The 18,294-nt window shown below is 39.7% G+C and overlaps 1 protein-coding gene across 1 annotated transcript in view; it reads right to left on the bottom strand.

Annotated features, from left to right (window-relative positions):
• Window positions 1–356: 356 nt before the first annotated feature.
• The window catches only part of LOC132497106 (patched domain-containing protein 4), a 152,886-nt gene continuing 134,948 nt past the window's right edge, over window positions 357–18,294 (bottom strand). The window contains exon 3 of the mRNA XM_060110044.1: window positions 357–1,990. Coding sequence (XP_059966027.1) covers window positions 357–1,990 — 1,634 coding nt within the window. The remainder of the gene's footprint in view (window positions 1,991–18,294) is intronic.

Here is an 18,294-nt window from a genome sequence, read left to right as displayed (position 1 = left end):
GGCCCCCATCGTCTCTACTCCATCTCTCCTAAGCATTTTATTTTTAAAAGCAGTTGTCTCCTTTGGCCTTCTAACACTCCACTGATTCATCCATTCTTTGGAAGAGCTCTAAGGTCTAAGGTCACATCCAGAAACTTATCTTTAGTGGAGAACAAGGTTGCAAAGAACTTTTCCCCCTTCTTTGAGTCCTTCTTCCCCCCAAGGAGTGGACACCTTGATGTGTCATGAATAATTCACTCTTGATCTGACTTGCCTTGTTACCCCTGGCCAGCCCAAGCAGCTGAGGTCTGAGCTTTACCTGCCCTGCATCGTTGTGCAATACTGGAAAAGAAAAATAATCCATTAGTCTACACCCTTCAGACTGTGGTGACGTGATCGGGGTTCTCTTGAATTTCTATGCATTCGATTTCCTCTCTCTCCTTCCGTTTGGCACGTTTCTTTTTCTTGTGGTGCTTTTTGGAAGGGGGGAAAAAGGTTAGGAACACAGGTAAGATAACAAAACAGTGCAGAAGTGTGCAACCCCCCGTGAGCAGCAAGCATTTGAACAGTGTGAAGGTCAGGTTTGAAGGCACAAATAGGAGGGGGACCAACCCAATAAGAAAAGAAGTAACATTTTGCAAAATGGCTGTCCCATGCTCTTGCAGGGAGCTTTTTATACATTGTGTTCGGGTGTGCTCAGTCGCTAATACAAACGTGTAAAGCAGTGGTGCACAGTGGTCAATGGCGAAATTTAAAGTGTAGATAAGGCACAAGATAGAAATGCAATCCATGTCGATGTTCCATAATGTCATTAAGCCCAGAACGCCCAGCTCAATTGAGGTGACGCTAAGAATTAGCCAGAAGTTTCCCAGAGGGTGGATCACTAGGAAAAAAGTCAGGATTAACACCAGGAGAACACCAAAGCCTGCAATCAGAACAGGCACTGTGACAGATAAGCTGTAATGGTCCGTGAACACAAAGGAGGGGTTGAACACGATGAAACGGATACTCTTTGACAGGGACAGGGGCCTCAACTTTTCCAGCACTTCTATGACTTCCTTCTGCTTGTCTCTGCTAGTCCTGGCCACGAGATACAAGCGAGAAGCAATGATGTTGTTTTCATCTCCTGCCTTGGAGAAGATGATATCGTTTCGAAAATGCTGGAATTCTGGCTTTTTTAAAAATGAACTTTGTAGGACACTGATAAAGTCACTCTTGTTGTTGGCACTGATGTTGCTCACTTTCAGGAACTGGTAATACTGCTCCACCCAAGACACTGCAGTGAATCCACTGCAGAGTCTCCGGAGGTCCTCCTGGACACTGCTGTTCCAGTACTCGAGGGGCTCGTAGACATAGAATCCTATCACAGGGCTGTAGTTGCTGAAATATTTCTGCTGAACCGTGGCATAAGAGACGCTTGGGGAATCCCTAGCTAGTAGATTGATGATGTTGGCTCCATTGCTGATCTGCAAGCACCCCATGAAGGAGAAGGAGGCATAGATGAGATAGAGGATGACAACAAATGGCTTCACGTAGATATTGGTAATCCATTCATTGTAATGTTCACGGAGGAAGTGCTGAATAAAGTGGTGCTGGTAGGGGTTCGTCTCATGATGGGATGTCTGTTGATGCCCGTCACTCATCACTGCCTGGAACCACACAGGCTTGCGGTCCAGGTATTCTGCAGAAGGGATCTTACAGCAAAAGATGCTGTGGTAGCGGTTTTGCTCTAGTTGGCCAGCGAAGACCAGACAGGAGCCAAAGAAGGAGAAAATGTAGAAGTAGTTCAACAGGATGGAGACACACATGTTCTGACAGAAGACCTTCACAGCCTCTATGTTGGTGAACGGGCTGGCACCCATACCAAAGGTAATAAAGTACAGGGAGCTGGTCATGGTATAGGTCACCATCGCATCCGAATAGGCATCTGCTACCCTGTCTTTGAAGGGCAAATTCTCTTTGGTTCTCCGCCATCCAGACAGAAGCTCAAATACTCCTTTCGTTCCGTGACCTAATTTAAAAAAAAGAAGGAAAAGAAGAATTGTTCTCATTTCCTCCTGTGGTTCAAGCGAACTCCTTATAGGTTATCCAGGCTCAACAGTACTGCATACTCTAATCTTCAAAGTACTATGATCCTCCTATCAGGATCTCAAATTTCAGTTACATAGCAGGATATGTTTGGTTCATGTTTCTACTTCAGCAAAGTCCAAACTTATTGGTATTCTGGGCAAAATGAAGCATTTATTGTCTGTTCCATTAATATGACAAATTGTAAATGTAATGTGACATTGTTTTGTGATTTTTCCCCCCTGCACACATATTGTTTCCCTAAATGGATACTAAGTTGTCAAGGGCAGGGGCTGTGAGTCACCCATCATCAAATGCCCCTCAATACCAGTTCAGTGCTTTATCAACTGATGTATCCCTAACCTCCATTTCAAACTGACATACATGCTGATTTTGGAAATTATAAGATGATCTTAAACACTTAAAAATGGCTTTAAATTGATTTTACAATGTTAATAATCTGCTAGGTAGCCAAACAGCTTAGAAACCAATTCCTACAGATTTGATTAATTAACATTGGATATGAGTCAAAAAAATCTGCCAGGTCACATAAAACACAGGGCAAGACCTTCAGGGGGAAAGATCATAGCAGGCATTTCCTCACAGAGCTTTTATTCACACAGAGTGGGTGATGACTAAATGTTGGACTGCTCCATTAAAGTGGACGGAGTATGCTTGTTTTTTTTTTTTTTTTTTTTTTGCGGTATGTGGGCATCTCACTGTTGTGGCCTCTCCCGTTGCGGAGCACAGGCTCCGGACGTGCAGGCTCAGCGGCCATGGCTCACGGGCCCAGCTGCTCCGCGGCATGTGGGATCTTCCCGGACCGGGGCATGAACCTGTGTCCCCTGCATCGGCAGGCGGACTCTCAACCACTGTGCCACCAGGGAAGCCCTAAAATAATTCTTTAATTAGAGCACTTCTCTTCTGAAATGAAGACTCTTGGTATCTTTGTAGTCACAAGGGGGGAAAGGGTTACCTGAGGCTATGGCTAAATTTGGCTTGTCTCTGCTTTTGGTCACTTTTTTGGAGCATTAGGTACATTATGTAGGCCAGGTTGTTGCTTTATATAGTACAAAGGTCTTACATGTGGGAAGATGAAGCTAAGTCATATGAGGTCAAATAATCACTCTAAGTATGGTAAAGACTGAAAACACAACTTTGGGGCTGGCATGTTTTATCCCATTCACAGGCTTAGATATTTTACAGGGTATTCCTAATAATCCTCATTCATCGGATTTTCACCATAATCTGGCCACCTCCCAGCAGTTCAAATCTATTCCCTGCTCAACAAGAGTGGTCCTCTCTCTCCCCATCAACCTGCCTATGATCAGTCTTACTTTCCAAGTTTTGTTAATGCTATTTTCTCTGCCTTTCAATACCTTCCTCTTGTTGCTGCTTATATTGAAATTCGACCCATCAGTCTGTTAGCTCAGTTCTCTTCTTTGTCTTGAAGCCGTTTCTGACAATTCCAGACCTACTGATTTTTTCCTGTTCCTTAAATTCCTATTGCACTAATTAGCTACTCATTTTGGCACAGAAACATGTGCTGTTTTGCTCTGGAACAAAATGGTTTTCTCAGGACATGGTCTATCTCTTTGGTTAGACTGCAAATTCCTCAAGGTCAGGGAATGCATTTTATGTTACTTTTGTACTCTGCAGGACATCTGACAAAGTGATAGATGCCCACTAACCTCTCAATGAATTAAATCAACTATAACTCTCAATTCCAGTTGGGTCCAGAAAATGTACCTTTTAATTACTAATTCAAAAGTTTATTATGCATCTTTATACCTATATTAATTGTGTCCAGAAGAGATACACAATTTTTTTTTTTTTTTTTTTTTGGTACGCGGGCCTCTCACTGTTGTGGCCTCTCCCGTTGCGGAGCACAGGCTCCAGGTGCCCAGGCTCAGTGGCCATGGCTCATGGGCCCAGCCGCTCCGCGGCATGTGGGATCTTCCCAGACCGGGGCACGAACCCATGTCCCCTGCATCGGCAGGCAGACTTTCAACCACTGCGCCACCAGGGAAGCCCGAGATATACACTTTTAATTCAAGTCAACCCAATATATATTTATTAGAATTTGCTACACATGAGGATCTGTGCTAGTCAATATATAAAACATAAAGGTAAACAAGAAACACAATCTTTTCCAATATCTGTCAGTCCAGAGGTCATTTTTACTTGGGTAATTCTGAGCCAGAGATCATAGCTTCTAATACAAATGAATTTTAGGAACTGTTCTGTATGTTGTAGGATGTTTAGAAGCATTCCTGGCCTCTACCCACTACATGTCAGTAGCACACTCCTCAGTTGTGACAATCAAACATGTCTCCAGACATTGCCAAATGCTGTCTGGGGGACAAAACTGCCTCCAACTGAGAATTATTGGTTTAGTCAAAAGAAAAAGAGATATTATACACACACACACACACATACACACACACATTTTAATCGCCCTTTTCTGACAAAAATTTGGGGAAAATGGAAAAAATAATGGTGAAAAATTATTCCATAGTCCCATAACACAGATAACTGCTTTTAACAATTTGGTGCATTTATTCTAGCTATGTATGTATATATGTATTAAGCTTTATCTATCTATCTATCTATCTATCATCTAACCATCCATCCATCCACCCTTCCATCTTTCCAGACAAATAACTATTTAATTATTTCACAGAACTGGGCTCCTACAAAGAGAAATTAGGGTTTGGGAACATCTTGTTGCTCTGTCTAGTTGGCCTGTCGACAACAGAGATCCTGTTTTCTAACCTCTACAGTGTTTTCCCTCTTGGTTTCTTACTATTCCCTTTAGTTTTCATTCTGATGTTAGAACCATTTTTTGAACATCTCTGCTCACTTGAAAGAATCCTTAAATCTCTACATAGCTTTTAAAAAGGATTGTATTCACTATTTTTCCACCCTTACTCCGAGAGTCCTATTTCAATTCAAACAATACACCTGAAAACAAGGCACTGGTATCCACTCAAAAGACAGGTGGTCCACCATCTCAGATGATGAAGCATGGAATATACACAAGTGTGACTTGCCCCACTGAACAAAGACCTGAACTGAATCCATTATATTACTCCCTGGTACCCTAGTCCTGGCAGTTCTTTGCTTCTGTCTGATTCCCACCAAAATCCTTAATCCTCACCTAAGGCCTCAGTTTGTCTTATGAACACCATTCATGCTCCTGAGTGGTGATAGACATATATGTAAGCAGCTAACAGACATGAAAGGAAGGCTTGCATTCTTGTGAAGTAGAGATGTATGCTGTGTACTGTGAAAATACAGTTGATTCTTTCTGAGGGGTCAGAAAATCTCCAAAAGGTGTTACTAGGCAGAGGATGATGCCAGTGGTGATCTAGACTGATGCAATAACATGAATAAAGGCACAAACCCTTATAAATTAAGGGAAAATAGTTTTGTTTTTGATGTTTATAATTGAATTTTTTCTCTCTGCAGAGATAATCTATTGCCCAAATTATACACTTTATTTAATGTTTCAAAAGATGACGGCCAAACATTGATCATGATTTCCTCCCACTATATTAGTATGTATTTGCAAATTATATTAGAATAATATGACAAGTATCTCACCTGGGACATTATGGGATAACTGACATTTGTTTTGATAAAGTTTCATGAAAGAAAAGAGAGAACTCTTAGGAATAAAAGTGATTTGGACAGAATTGGAACTGGGAGAAAAAGTCAAGGAGGAAAATGAATAGAAATAAAAGATCTGCATGTATATGTGTGTGTATTGAATATTCCAAAAGTCTTCAGGGATGTTGCTGGGGAGACCTCTTTCTAAATGAAAGCAAATGGAAGAATTGTGCAATAACAAGGAAAACTTAGCTGTCAGCTTACTAACATACCCTATTTAACAATAATTTAATAAGTTCTGCTATTTGCAATTCAGAAATGAGAAAATGAAGAGTATGTCGATTCTTTCCCTAGCCATGGCAGCGCAGGTCAGCCAGAGGAAATATTTTAAATGATTAAAATTAAAAAAAAAATTTTTGTTACCAAACAAAACTCATTTCAGTCCTAAGTGAGCTGAACAATATTCAGAATTAGTTATAATTAGATCTGAACCTCAAGCAATCACTCTACAACAAGTAAAGATGACTTCTAAAGTGAGATGGATCTTCTTGAGAACTTATTCCAACCCGCATTTTACAACATTTCTCTAAACTCCTGCACTTCCCATGTAAACTTCTACACTATGATTGACCTGACAGCGCTGTAGGAAATCTCTTTGGTTCATTGCTAGTCCGGAAGTGACTTCTTTCAAAGCAATGATATTCTTCTGCAAATCTAATACAAATTTTACAGTTGCCACTTTAATACGAAACCTAACCTCTCCAAAATCAAGAATTCCAAAGAAAATAGTTTTAACAAGGATCAAATCCAATCAGAACTAATTGTAACTGACCCAGTTAGTTTCCTACTGGGTTTTCCTTTGATACAGTTATTGCTCTAATAAGCTCCTTCTGTGGGGCTTTGAATTCTTTCTAATCTGCCAAATTAGAATTCTCTTCTGAAGACATACTGGTGGGTCTTCTTCTTCGCTTGAACACGTTAAGCTCTCAGCAGGTCATGAGAGTTTGACATCTCCTGTTTCAGCGACATAAAAAATAGAGGTAAAAATAATACTCCTTCTCACATCTCACTCCAGAGGAAACTTTCTACTTTCTCTTAGGCGTTATTTCTGCTTTGGTTAATTAACTATGTGTTCAGCAGCTCTGTTTGTGGAAATCACCATTGAGCTCAGCTAGAAAAGCATTTTGATTTTTTTATTGGGCTCTTAGGCTATGTGATCCTGATGCCAACCTAATGGATGAAAAAACAAAATCCCAGTCAACTGAACCAGTAAAGCAGCTAACAAAAAAATCGGGATATTGAATCAGCATTCTGAGTTGTCAGTCACTGGTTTGGCATTATATGGGATCCTTATGCATAGTTCTTTCTCTTTAGTTGGCTGATTCCTATGTATATCTTAAAGATACCACTTAAACATGATCTCATCCCTAATGCCTTCCCCTTCCCCCTCTTCATCTCTAACTCACCCACTTAGAAGCCTCCCCTCTGTGTGCCAACACATTTCCTTTTCTATTTATTTATTTGTTTGTTTGTTTGTTTGTTTTATTTGTGGCTGTGTTGGGTCTTCGTTGCTGTGCAAGGGCTTTCTCTAGTTGTGGCAAGTGGGGGCCATTCTTCATCGTGGTGCGCGGGCCTCTCACTATCATGGCCTCTCTTGCTGCGGAGCACAGGCTCCAGATGCGCAGGCTCAGTAGTTGTGGCTCACGGGCCTAGTTGCTCCGTGGCATGTGCGATCTTCCCAGACCAGGGCTCAAACCCATGTCCCCTGCATTAGCAGGCAGACTCTCAACCACTGTGCCACCAGGGAAGCCCAGTCCCACTATTTGATATTGTGACTAGCAGCACATTCCCCAGAGCCAGAGTTTAAATCCTGGGTTAAATCAGAGTTTAAACTGCTTGAGTTTAAATCCTGGGTCTCCTACTTCCTAGTTCTGTGACCTTGGGCAGGTTGTTTTTGAACCTCTCCATATCTCAGTTTTCTCATCTGTAAAATGAGTTAACAAGAGAAGACACCTCATGGGATTGTTCTGAGTTTTAGATAAGTTAATACGTGTGCTTGACACACAGGAAGTACTCCACTGAGTGGAAAAGCTCATTGCTGGCAACTCCAGGGTATTTACCATGGAGAACATTCCAAGTCATTTGACTTGGGATGCCAGCTTCTGAACGCAGCCTGGTTCCTGCTTTCTTTATCACCACAGCTGACTTGGCTTTTGGAGGGAACTCGGGGGCTCTCTTTTCAGATTTCCTTGCTGCAGGAGCTCAGTGTTGCCAAGAGCTGAAACTCCACTGCAGAGTCAGCGCACACACAGTGGCTTGCTTTCTTGTTCTCTCCCTCTTTGGTATTCCCACTCAGGGAGAAAAAGACTCCCAGGAAGCTTTTCATTTTCTTCTCAATGCTTTCCGTGTCTTCTAGTTTTATGAAAGGAATATACATTATGTTTGAGAAAGGAAAAAGCAGCCCTGATAGCTGGGTGCTGTCAAATAGGTCTTGGTGTTGCCAGGAGCTGGTCTGGCCCTCACAGTTCAGCTTAGTATTTTGTCCTGTTGATCACACAGATGGTCTGGCAACAAAGCATCAGACAAGATCACTTTGTGACCGGGATAGATTGAGACAAAATAATACCACTCCATAATCACGACTGAGCACAAACAAAATGCAAACATTGTCCGAAACATAAAATAGGCCAAATATCCTTTTATCAAGAATAGTAGGATTGATTGCTGCTTCTTTACCAATCACAGTTTAATCTTGGTCTGGTTTCCTTGCCTTCTAAGAATTGTTAAGATAACTGATCATGGATTTACCCTTTCTTCCTGACAGTAACCAACCTTGCTGCCTTCAACCCTCTTCCAAATCACCTAATACTTGCAAAAATCATATAATAAGTCCATTCTAATATCTTCTTCCAAAAATGCTTCATAGTCCTCAGAGGTGTGTGTTCTTCCTCATTTGCAGTGAGTCAATAAACCCAGATTTGTTCAATTATTGTAGTAGTCCTGGTGGTCTTTGGTTGGAGGACATTGATATTTTATAATAAATATTTTTGGAAAATGAGAGAAATTAAACTTCCTTTATTGTTGACTTTATAAATTGACTTCATTGAGTATAGGAGTTAGAAGTGTGGGAGCTAGAACAGGAGCATTGGATGAGAGTTAATTCCTGGAGGATTTGAATTTCCAAATCATGTCACTAGTGAAAGGGATGGTGTTCTGGTGGAAGTGATATTTTAGTTGTATTCTCACTAAAAAGAGAAAGTCAGATGGGCATATGGGAAGTGGCAAGCTGTTCTGAAAGGAATATAATGTGGTTGTTAAAATCGGAGAAGGGGGGAGGAGCCATGTGGATGAAAAAGTCATTGCTTCAAGCAGAGAAGAGCAATGAATGGGGGAACCGGGGCGGGGCTGAAAATCTTACAATTGTCAAGAGAAGTGGATTGGTAGCTCATAAACTAAACACAAGCATATGCTTAAAAAAAATCAAGACCTACAATAAGAGATCATATAAAAGAAGAAAATAATAAGTATAAGAACTTGGAGGAAGGAAAATTAAGATAATCTAAGTATTTATTGAGCTAAAGATATTCAAAGATTAGTTAGAATTCATTTGAAGGACCTTTCCTGAGTGCCTCCCATTAGGAAGATATGGTAAAATGTCATCGCTTTGAAGTTTAATAACTCCCATTTGTCCCATTTGAAAACCATATCATATCCATATGCCTGAATTTAATGGTTCATTAATTACAAGCTTTGGGGATCTTTTATCCTACAAAGAGTAGAAGTGATGATGACTTAGGATTTCTATAACACCAAGAGCTGGAGAATGCTTTTAAAATGCTTTTAAAGTGTCTGATTCAATCATTAAGAAACGCGTTTGAAATGGAAGGAATCTCATGGAGCAAATTTAAATTATGCACAATTTTGGTTTCTTATAAATATCATTCAAAAGAAAATCTTCAAAGTTGTAGCACAACTGCTTGATAAAAGCATAATGCTTCAAAGAGCAAGTTTTCTGGGAGCATCCTTAAATGTTTTGCTGCCTTTCTTACCAGTGAAGATAAATTTAACAACCCATGAATGAGAATTCTCTCTGAACAGAATGGCCTGAAATCAGTGGAAACTCAATTAACCAGGAAGCTCAAGAATTGGATCATCTGATTATTTGAAGTCATTAAATTAATCAACCAGAACTTCCTTTCTGATTCCGCTTTTATTGGTTGATTAGCTCTATCGGAGATCTTTCTAAAATGTATTAGACTTGTATTCCTCTTCTGCATCCAGTTCTTTAAAAAAAGGGAAAAAAGGCATTATTTGTAGCAATTAAAATGATGTACTCTGGAGTAACACATTTTGCTTCTAGTTCTGGCACATCATTTTGTGATGTGTGGTATGGGGAGAATTAGTTTAACTTCTGTGTATTTCACTTTCTTAGTCTGGAAAATAGGGATTAAAAAGGTACCCATTTTAATGGGCTATGTGAAGATTAACTGATACAATAGTTGTAATATGCTTAGAGCAGGCCTGGGACCCAGGAAGCACTCAATAAATGTTAGCTTTTATTATTTATTAAATAATATACTTCAGAGTCATCATTTTATCATACATCATTTTATCAATAATCAGGAGACAATTTAGCATATTGGTTAAAGAACTGAGTTCTGTGGGTTTAAGCTTCCATCTATTAGATGTGTGACCCTGGGAAAATGAAAGACTCCGTGGCTAGATTTGCCAATCTGTAAAATGGAGAAAACAGCAATTCCTGCTTCAAAGGATTGCTGTGTTAAAGGAGACACAGACACATGAATCCCTTTATATAAATACCTGGCACACAATTAGTGTTCCCACAAATGATAGCTAGTACTGAACAGAATTATATAGTTGCAGAAATGTGGGAGTTTGGATTGAATGTATACCAGGCTTAGAGAAAAGTTTAAAAGTTTTCTTCTCTGATGATTATTTTGAAATTGCCTGTTCTGTCCTTAAGAAGTTCGTTGTGAAAAAATGTTGATTAATAAAAGACTTTAGTTAACTGGATCCAACAAATTGCAGCATTCCTTCCATGTGTGCTCTTATTCAGGCTAAGCTAATAGAATCGTTCTCATCTGGCAGGAAAGAAGCTGAAGAAGAGCTTTTCAGCCACTGTTTTATTCTGCAGCTCACAGAGCAAACCAGACTCCCTTCTAGGAGGAGAGCACAGTAGGGCTTTGGGGCAGCCTGCTGAGTTCCAGCAGCCCCCGGTGGTGGTGGGGGGGCCGGTGCAAGGACACCATTTCCTAGAGGGTCCTCTCAAAGTGAAAGAACTGCTGTCATTTGAATACATCCCTGATGAGTACAGAGTTCCTTTCCAGATGAAAAGGCGCTCTTCTCACCATATTTCTCTGTAATCTGTTCCCTTTCAGTGGTCCACAGCTTAACAGCTTTAACACAGCATAAATTAATCAACGGGAGTTATCTCAGAAAAAGTTAGATGTTAATTCTCAAAGGCAGGGGATCAAGGACAGTGGCTGGGCAGATAGCAGGGTGGAAGAGGGGCCCTGAGTACTGGCTCTTGTGTTAATTCCCTGGATTCAAACCCCAGCTACATCACTTCCTACCCCACACCTTCAACAGCAACCTCTCCATGTCAATTTCCTTATGTGCAGAGCAGGAAATGCAAGCCCCTACCTGATAGTGTGTTGCTGACATTAATGAACGAGATAATCCACATAAAGTGTTTACCACAGTCCTTGGCACATATTAAAAACTCAATAAATAGTAGGCGTGGGATAGGGAGGGTGGGAGGGAGGGAGACGCAAGACGGAAGAGATATGGGAACATATGTATATGTATAACTGATTCACTTTGTTATACAGCAGAAAAAAAAATAGTAGGTGACACTTTTTATTTATGGGTGAACATTCATTTGGAGTCTTAGCTACATGCTCACAGTATAGTACAGCACACTGCTGTGTTTCATTCTTGAAGTCATCAATAGAAGTGACAGTTAATCATGATAACACACCAGGCCACCAAACACAGCTTCAAGGGATGAAAGTTGTAGGAAATTCTTATTGCCCTCTTGGGATAAATCTTACTCCCTTCTGTCTTGAGAGTTCTCATGGACTTTGTCCCGCCCATTTCCATTAGGCAAAGATTAATCAAGAAACAATCATAAGAAAGAGTCAAATGGAAACCCTCCCAGATAGCTATGACTCTGAAACAGCTAACTGGACCTCGGGAAGGATGATTTTTGGCCATGTGACCATCTGAAAGTTTTAACCCTTAGAGACATATGAAAACCTAGGGCTATTTCAGCAATTACAAAATTAAAAAACCAAAACAAACAAAACAGGTCCACATTATTCTTTTCAGAACATTTTCACCTATAATTAAATGACAACAATTCAGGATCCAGAAGGGTTAAATAAAGAGCTGATGAAAGAATGTCAGCAGCTTCTAAAATTTATCATCTCTTTGACACTTTCTGAGATTTCTCAAGGGGTAGACTACATTAACACTGGTATGGAAATCTTTAATAAAATAGCATGCCTCTCAAAGAAATCCATCAACTAATCAGCAAATATTAATTAAGCACCTACAGTATGCAAATCATGGTGCTACATGAGACCACACTCAGCTTTCCTCCTGATGGCTATACTCTTCCTCTATGCCCAGCAAGTGCATATCCTGCCCAGATACTTTCTGAAATTCAGGAAGTTCTTCCATATTTAGAGTTGAAGTTAGTCACCCTGACATTTCCAAAATTTTCTCCTAATTGTATCATTTGGAATCTTTGCCCATTATCCTGCCACATACCCATACTTCAAATATTGGACAAAAGAGCATGGTACCTTCCATCTTCTCCAAGCCAGTAATCTCATTACTTTGACTGTTTCTCTGATGACATCAGCATTGAATTCCATCAGAAGTACTATGTAGCAGTGAAAGTGCCTTGAAAACAAGGACCATGTCTTCATTTTTGTTTGCCCCTCAGTACCTAGCAGTGTCACAAATGTAGCAAGTTCTAAAGGAATAGTTTTTGACTCTAGTGGTGATAAAATGTTTGTACCTAAACTTGCTAAGCTCAAAAGTATATTGAGGCATTATAAGGAGTAGCAGATGATACGTCCTGGGATCATCTCTTAACTACAGTTAAGGATTAATATTTACATGCTGTGGATTGTTACACTCTTTCTGACTCCTGTACCGTTGTAGACGATGACACTGTTTTCTAACTTGACTGTTGGGGTGATTTCTGTGACACATGTGGTCAAGTCAGTATTGTACAAAGCCTGTCCTCACCAACTGTGGAGGTCCTCAAAGGAAAGACCCATTTCTCTCTCATGAGGTAGAGTATCCTGGGAATACTTCTTGGATAGCTTTATAAAGTCTGTGGATAAACTAATACATGTAAAGAAAAGACATAGATTTTCTATACTGGCTCTCCATGCAGTATGGCTGACCTGATTTGTCAGTGGAGTTGCCTGCCACTTTAGAATCAGGCTAGGAAAAAATGCTGCCACATGGAAATTTACAATTATTTCAGTATTCAACTTGAGTTAGTCTTTCATGAAAATGGAAATACTCCTGGGAATATCCATCTTATAAGCATAGCAGTTCTTTATTCCTTTGGGTGAATGAGTTTTTCATATCCTTCCCTAAAATGCATGTGTGTGGACAAAGTAAGCTGGGTGCAAAGGAAGAAATCACTAAGGGGGGGATGTGCACAAAGGGAATCCTGAGGAACATCACTGCATGTGAGCCTCATGAACAGATCATTTTCCCCCTCATTTTATGGTTAGGAGATGGAGGCTCAGAAGAAGCAGAGACATGCAGAGTTTACAGAGTTCTTTTGGTAGTCAGGACCAGAACCCAAATCTTCAGCCTCTCACCCCAGAGAGAGTAGACCATGATCTTGAGGGCAGTATCTGTGTCTTGCTTTGATTTCTATATCACCCTTTCCTAAGGCAGTACTTGGCACTTAGTAAATATTTATCGTAAAACTGAGGAACGTGCCTCTGAGCTTCCAAGATTTCTGGTGTTCTAGCACATTGGAATGGGGATACTTACCCCCTACTTCTTTTTTTCATGAAGAGGAGACTTCAATTCTACTCTCACTAGTTAGTGCCAAAGCGTACACTCCCATTTTTCCTTTTTTTCTTTGACCACACTCTTCTAAGCATTAGGAATGGCTGATCTGATGGTGAGAACCTGATAACATTTGTTATAATATTTGGATTGGCCACTATTCCTCTGAAACAGTAAATAAGCTGAACCCCATTGCTCTCTCCTGCACTACTTGCATAATGGATGAATAAGAAGGGTCAGGGCTTGCCCTCAGCTTTCTCATCCCTTGCAGGCACAGCTTCTGGCGCCACTGCTCTAAAGGAAGACAGGTTATCTATCTCTTAACCTTGGTCTCTCTTCTGACAGCAACTGGATTTGTGAGGCAAACCACAGACTTCCATTCAGTTGGCTGTTAAGGAAATCTTAGGGGTGGGGGATGCCTTGAAGATCTAGTTCTCCTACAGGTAGGAGGGGAAAATATCTAGATTCAGGATTTGTTAGGTAGAGATCGCTACATTGGCTCTGGCCCCATATAAGGTCTCCATTCCAGCTTTACTGGGGACTTTAGGAAATACCGTGCCTCCATTTATAAGGAAGAAAATTTGATTCTCCTTTGGCTCCTTGGATGTATATTCTCTACTGCACAGAACCCAGAGAGGAGGAGGGCTGATTGGTTGAGATGACTGATTTCCACACGCTGTCTACGAGATGATCAGTGAAAGAGCACAGTCTGGTGCTAGGTATAGGGGAGGCACATCATAGACACATTATATTAAAGCTGGAATTTTCTTTCTATTTATTACTGAATCCTTACAAAACAGCACTTTATATTTTTTTAGTTTGACTTAAGAATGAGTTAATTTTATTATTTTTAATTAGTTTTATTTATTTTTAAATTTAATTTTATTGAAGTATAGTTGAATTATAATGTTGTGTTAATTACTACTGCACAGCAAAGTGACTCAGTTATATATATACATACATTCTTTTTCATATTCTTTTCCATTATGGTTTATCATAGGATATTGAATAAGTTCCCTGTGCTATACAGTAGGACCTTGTCATTTAGAATGGATAAACAACAAACCTGTTTACCTTTTCAAACTGCATTTTAACTATCATAACTCTTTATCTAAAATTTTAGGTGACTTCCAGAATCTTTTTAGCTAATATTAGTTTTTAAATGTCTGCCCAAGGAGTACCATTCCCACTATTTGACCTGACCCTGTTCTTCTCAATTCTCTCCTCTATGCAGTAATTAGGCAAAACTGTAAAACATATATAGTGGCTAAGGAATCTTCCTCATTGAAGAAGAATGGAAGCATGTGATCAGCGAAAGAAGGTCTCATCAGTAGTGCTGGAGATTCAGGGTCAGTTTAGTGAGCACATGCTACCACTCATGGTTCTTTTCAAGGGGTCTTGTAAATAGAGTAAACACAAAGACCTAAGCTAAACAACAACCTAGTAGTTTGCTGATGGTAAAGCTCAATGGGAGGATAACGGAGCCGTCTACCTCCCAACTGATGTAGACATCCTCCCAATTAAAGGCAAAGTCACTTCAGAAAGACATGCATCCCTTGCAAGAGGAGAGACTCTATGTCACCACAGGGAAATAAAGAGGAGTGAGAACAGGGAAGGAGAGAAAGAAAGAAAGAAAGAGAGAAAAAAAGAAAGAAAGAAAGAAAGAAAGAAAGAAAGAAAGAAAGAAAGAAAGAAAGAAAAAAGAAAGAAAGAAAGAAAGAAGGAAGGAAGGAAAGGAAGGAAGGAAGGAAAGAAAGGAAGGAAGGAAGGAAAGAAAGGAAGGAAGGAAGAAAGAGAGAAAGAAAGAAAGAAAGAGATGAAGAGAGGAAGAGAGAAAGAGAGAAAGAGTAGGAGAGTAGGAGAGAAGGAGAGAGAGAGAAAGAGAGAGAAAGAGAGGAAGGAAGGAAGGGAGGGAGGAAAAAGAAAGAAAGAAAGGAAGGAAGAAGGAAGGAAGGAAGGAAAGAAGGAAGAAAGAAAGGAAGAGGAGAAATGTTTCCTTTTTTAGGTCGCTACTGGTCTTGGGGCCCCCAGATGTCAGATTCTCCCTATTTTTCCAATCAGAGAGATCACTTCCTCCCTGGAGAAGAATCCAGTGAAGGGCTTGAACGAATTAATGGTAAGTTTTCCCCTAACATGCCTCATTCAGGGAGAAGCTTAGGAGTATCCGTAAGTGGAAGAGTACTTGCTCCTACAACAGACAAGAAGTAAAAGACTAAAGTAGAACATCCAAGTAGATGCAGGTCTAGAAGAGGATCTCCCCTTCATAGCAGGGCTATAAAATACTGTATATGCCACAAATCTGGGATTCTCACAGAATTTCTCCTATATAATATATATAGTTAAATACCTTTTTATTGCTCCACTATTGTTCTTGTTGTTTCACGTATTTTGCCAACTACACAAAGTGACATCTGATGTCTCTTTGCTTCCAAACACCCAAGCTTTCACTGTACTATGAATATTATAGATGATTAGGAAATATTTTTGACAAATTGAATACAAACATTTCCCCTGACCACCACCAAATGGGATGGTATTTGTGAAAAGGCTGTAGAGGGAGGAATACTCTACAGCACTCCATAAATATAACATAGGTGTAATGTCGTATAGCTGTTAAAGGTTCTTGAGTTTGAAATCATTTTACTGGGTACAGAAAATCAGCCTGGAGATCAAACACTTGCTGAAATAATTTTGCATGTTATCCTAATGGGGTTTGCAGCTTAAATAGAAAAAAAGGAAATGGAAGGTGAGCCCTTTCCTTTTGCATATAACAACTTTATTGAGTTACATGCCATACAATTCACCCACTTAAATTGTACAATTCAATGATTTTTAGTATATGAAAGAGTTATTTAACTATCACCACCATCCACTTTAGAACATTTCATCACCGGCAGAAGTAACTCCAAACCCCTTTAGCAGTCACTCCTCATTCCTCAGCTCAATCCCCCCAAACCCTAAGTCCTAGGCAACCACTAATCTACTTTCTTTCGGTATATGTTTATTTCCTAGGCATTTCATATAAATGAAATTATACAATATGTGGTTTTTTGCAACTGGCTTCTTTCACTTGGCATCATATTTTGAAAGTTTATCCACACTGCAGCAAGTATTAGTACTTCTTTTCCTTTTTTGGCTGAATGTTACCTACATGTATGAATATACCACATTTCATTTATTCATCAGTTGATGGACATTTGAGTTGTCTCCACTTTTTGGCTATTATGAATAATACTGCTATGAACATCTGTGCATACGTTTTTATGTGGACATATGTTTTCATTTCTCTTGGACATACACCTGCAGGTAGAATTGCTGGGTCTTATGATAACCCTACATTCAGCATTTTTGAGAACTGTCAAACTGTCTTCCAAAGCAGCTGCACCATTTTACAACTCTACCAGCAATGTATGAAGGGCTCCAATCCTCCACAACCTTCTCAACCCTTGCTACAATCTGATTTTTTAATTTTAACAATCCTGATATCTACAATGTGTTGTAGTGGTTTTGGTTTGCATTTCTCTAATGACTAATGATGTTGAGCATCTTTCATACTTTTTTGGCCATTTGTTTATCTTCTTAGGTTAAATATCTATTCAAATCCTTTGCAAAGTGCTAATAGATCTTTTTACATATTCTGAATAAAAGTCTCTTATCAGATATATAATTTGCAAATATTTTCCCATTATTTGCAGTTCCCATTCTGTGAGTCATCTTTTCACTTTCTAGATGGAGTCTTTTCTTTTTTTTTTTTTTTGCGGTACGCAGGCCTCTCACTGTTGTGGCCTCTCCCGTTGCGGAGCACAGGCTCCAGACGTGCAGGCTCAGCGGCTATGGCTCATGGGCCCAGCCACTCCGTGGCATGTGGGATCTTCCCGGACCGGGGCACGAACCCGTGTCCCCTGCATCAGCAAGCGGACTCTCAACCACTGCGCCACCAGGGAAGCCCTAGATGGAATCTTTTGAAGTGCAAAAGTTTTTAATTTTGAGGAAGTCCAATTTATCCATCTTTTTTTGATTTTGCTTTTGGTGTCATATCTAAGAAGGCTTTGCTTAACCAAGGTCATGAAGAGTTACTCCTACATTTTCTTCTAAGAGATTTATAGTTTTAGGTCTTTCATTTAGGTCTATGACCTATTTTGAGTTGAATTTTACTTACAGCGTGAAGAAGTCCAACTTTATTCTTTTTCATGTGGATATCTAATTGTCCCAGTATCATTGGTTGAAAATATTATTTTCCCCCCATTGGATTATCTAGGCATCTTTGTCAAAAAATCAATTGACCATAAATGCAAGAATGTATTTCTGGAGTCTCAATTCTATTCCATTGACCTGTATGTCTATACTTGTGCCAGTTCCATTGTATCTTCATTGCTGTAGCTTTATGTTAAGTCTTCTAATCTATGAACATGGAATGTCTTTCCATTTACTCAGGTCTTTTAAATTTTTTTCAATAGTGTTGTGCAGTTTTCAGAGTACAATTTTGCATTGCTTTTGGTATATTTATTGCTCAGAATTTTATTCTTTACAATGTTATTATGAATGGAATTGTTTTCTTAAATTCATTTT

The sequence above is a fragment of the Mesoplodon densirostris genome, chromosome 10 (genome assembly GCF_025265405.1).
Source record: "Mesoplodon densirostris isolate mMesDen1 chromosome 10, mMesDen1 primary haplotype, whole genome shotgun sequence".
NCBI lineage: Eukaryota > Metazoa > Chordata > Mammalia > Artiodactyla > Ziphiidae > Mesoplodon > Mesoplodon densirostris.
Note: the sequence above shows the minus strand (reverse complement) of the source record. Positions and strands in the feature narration are given on the sequence as shown.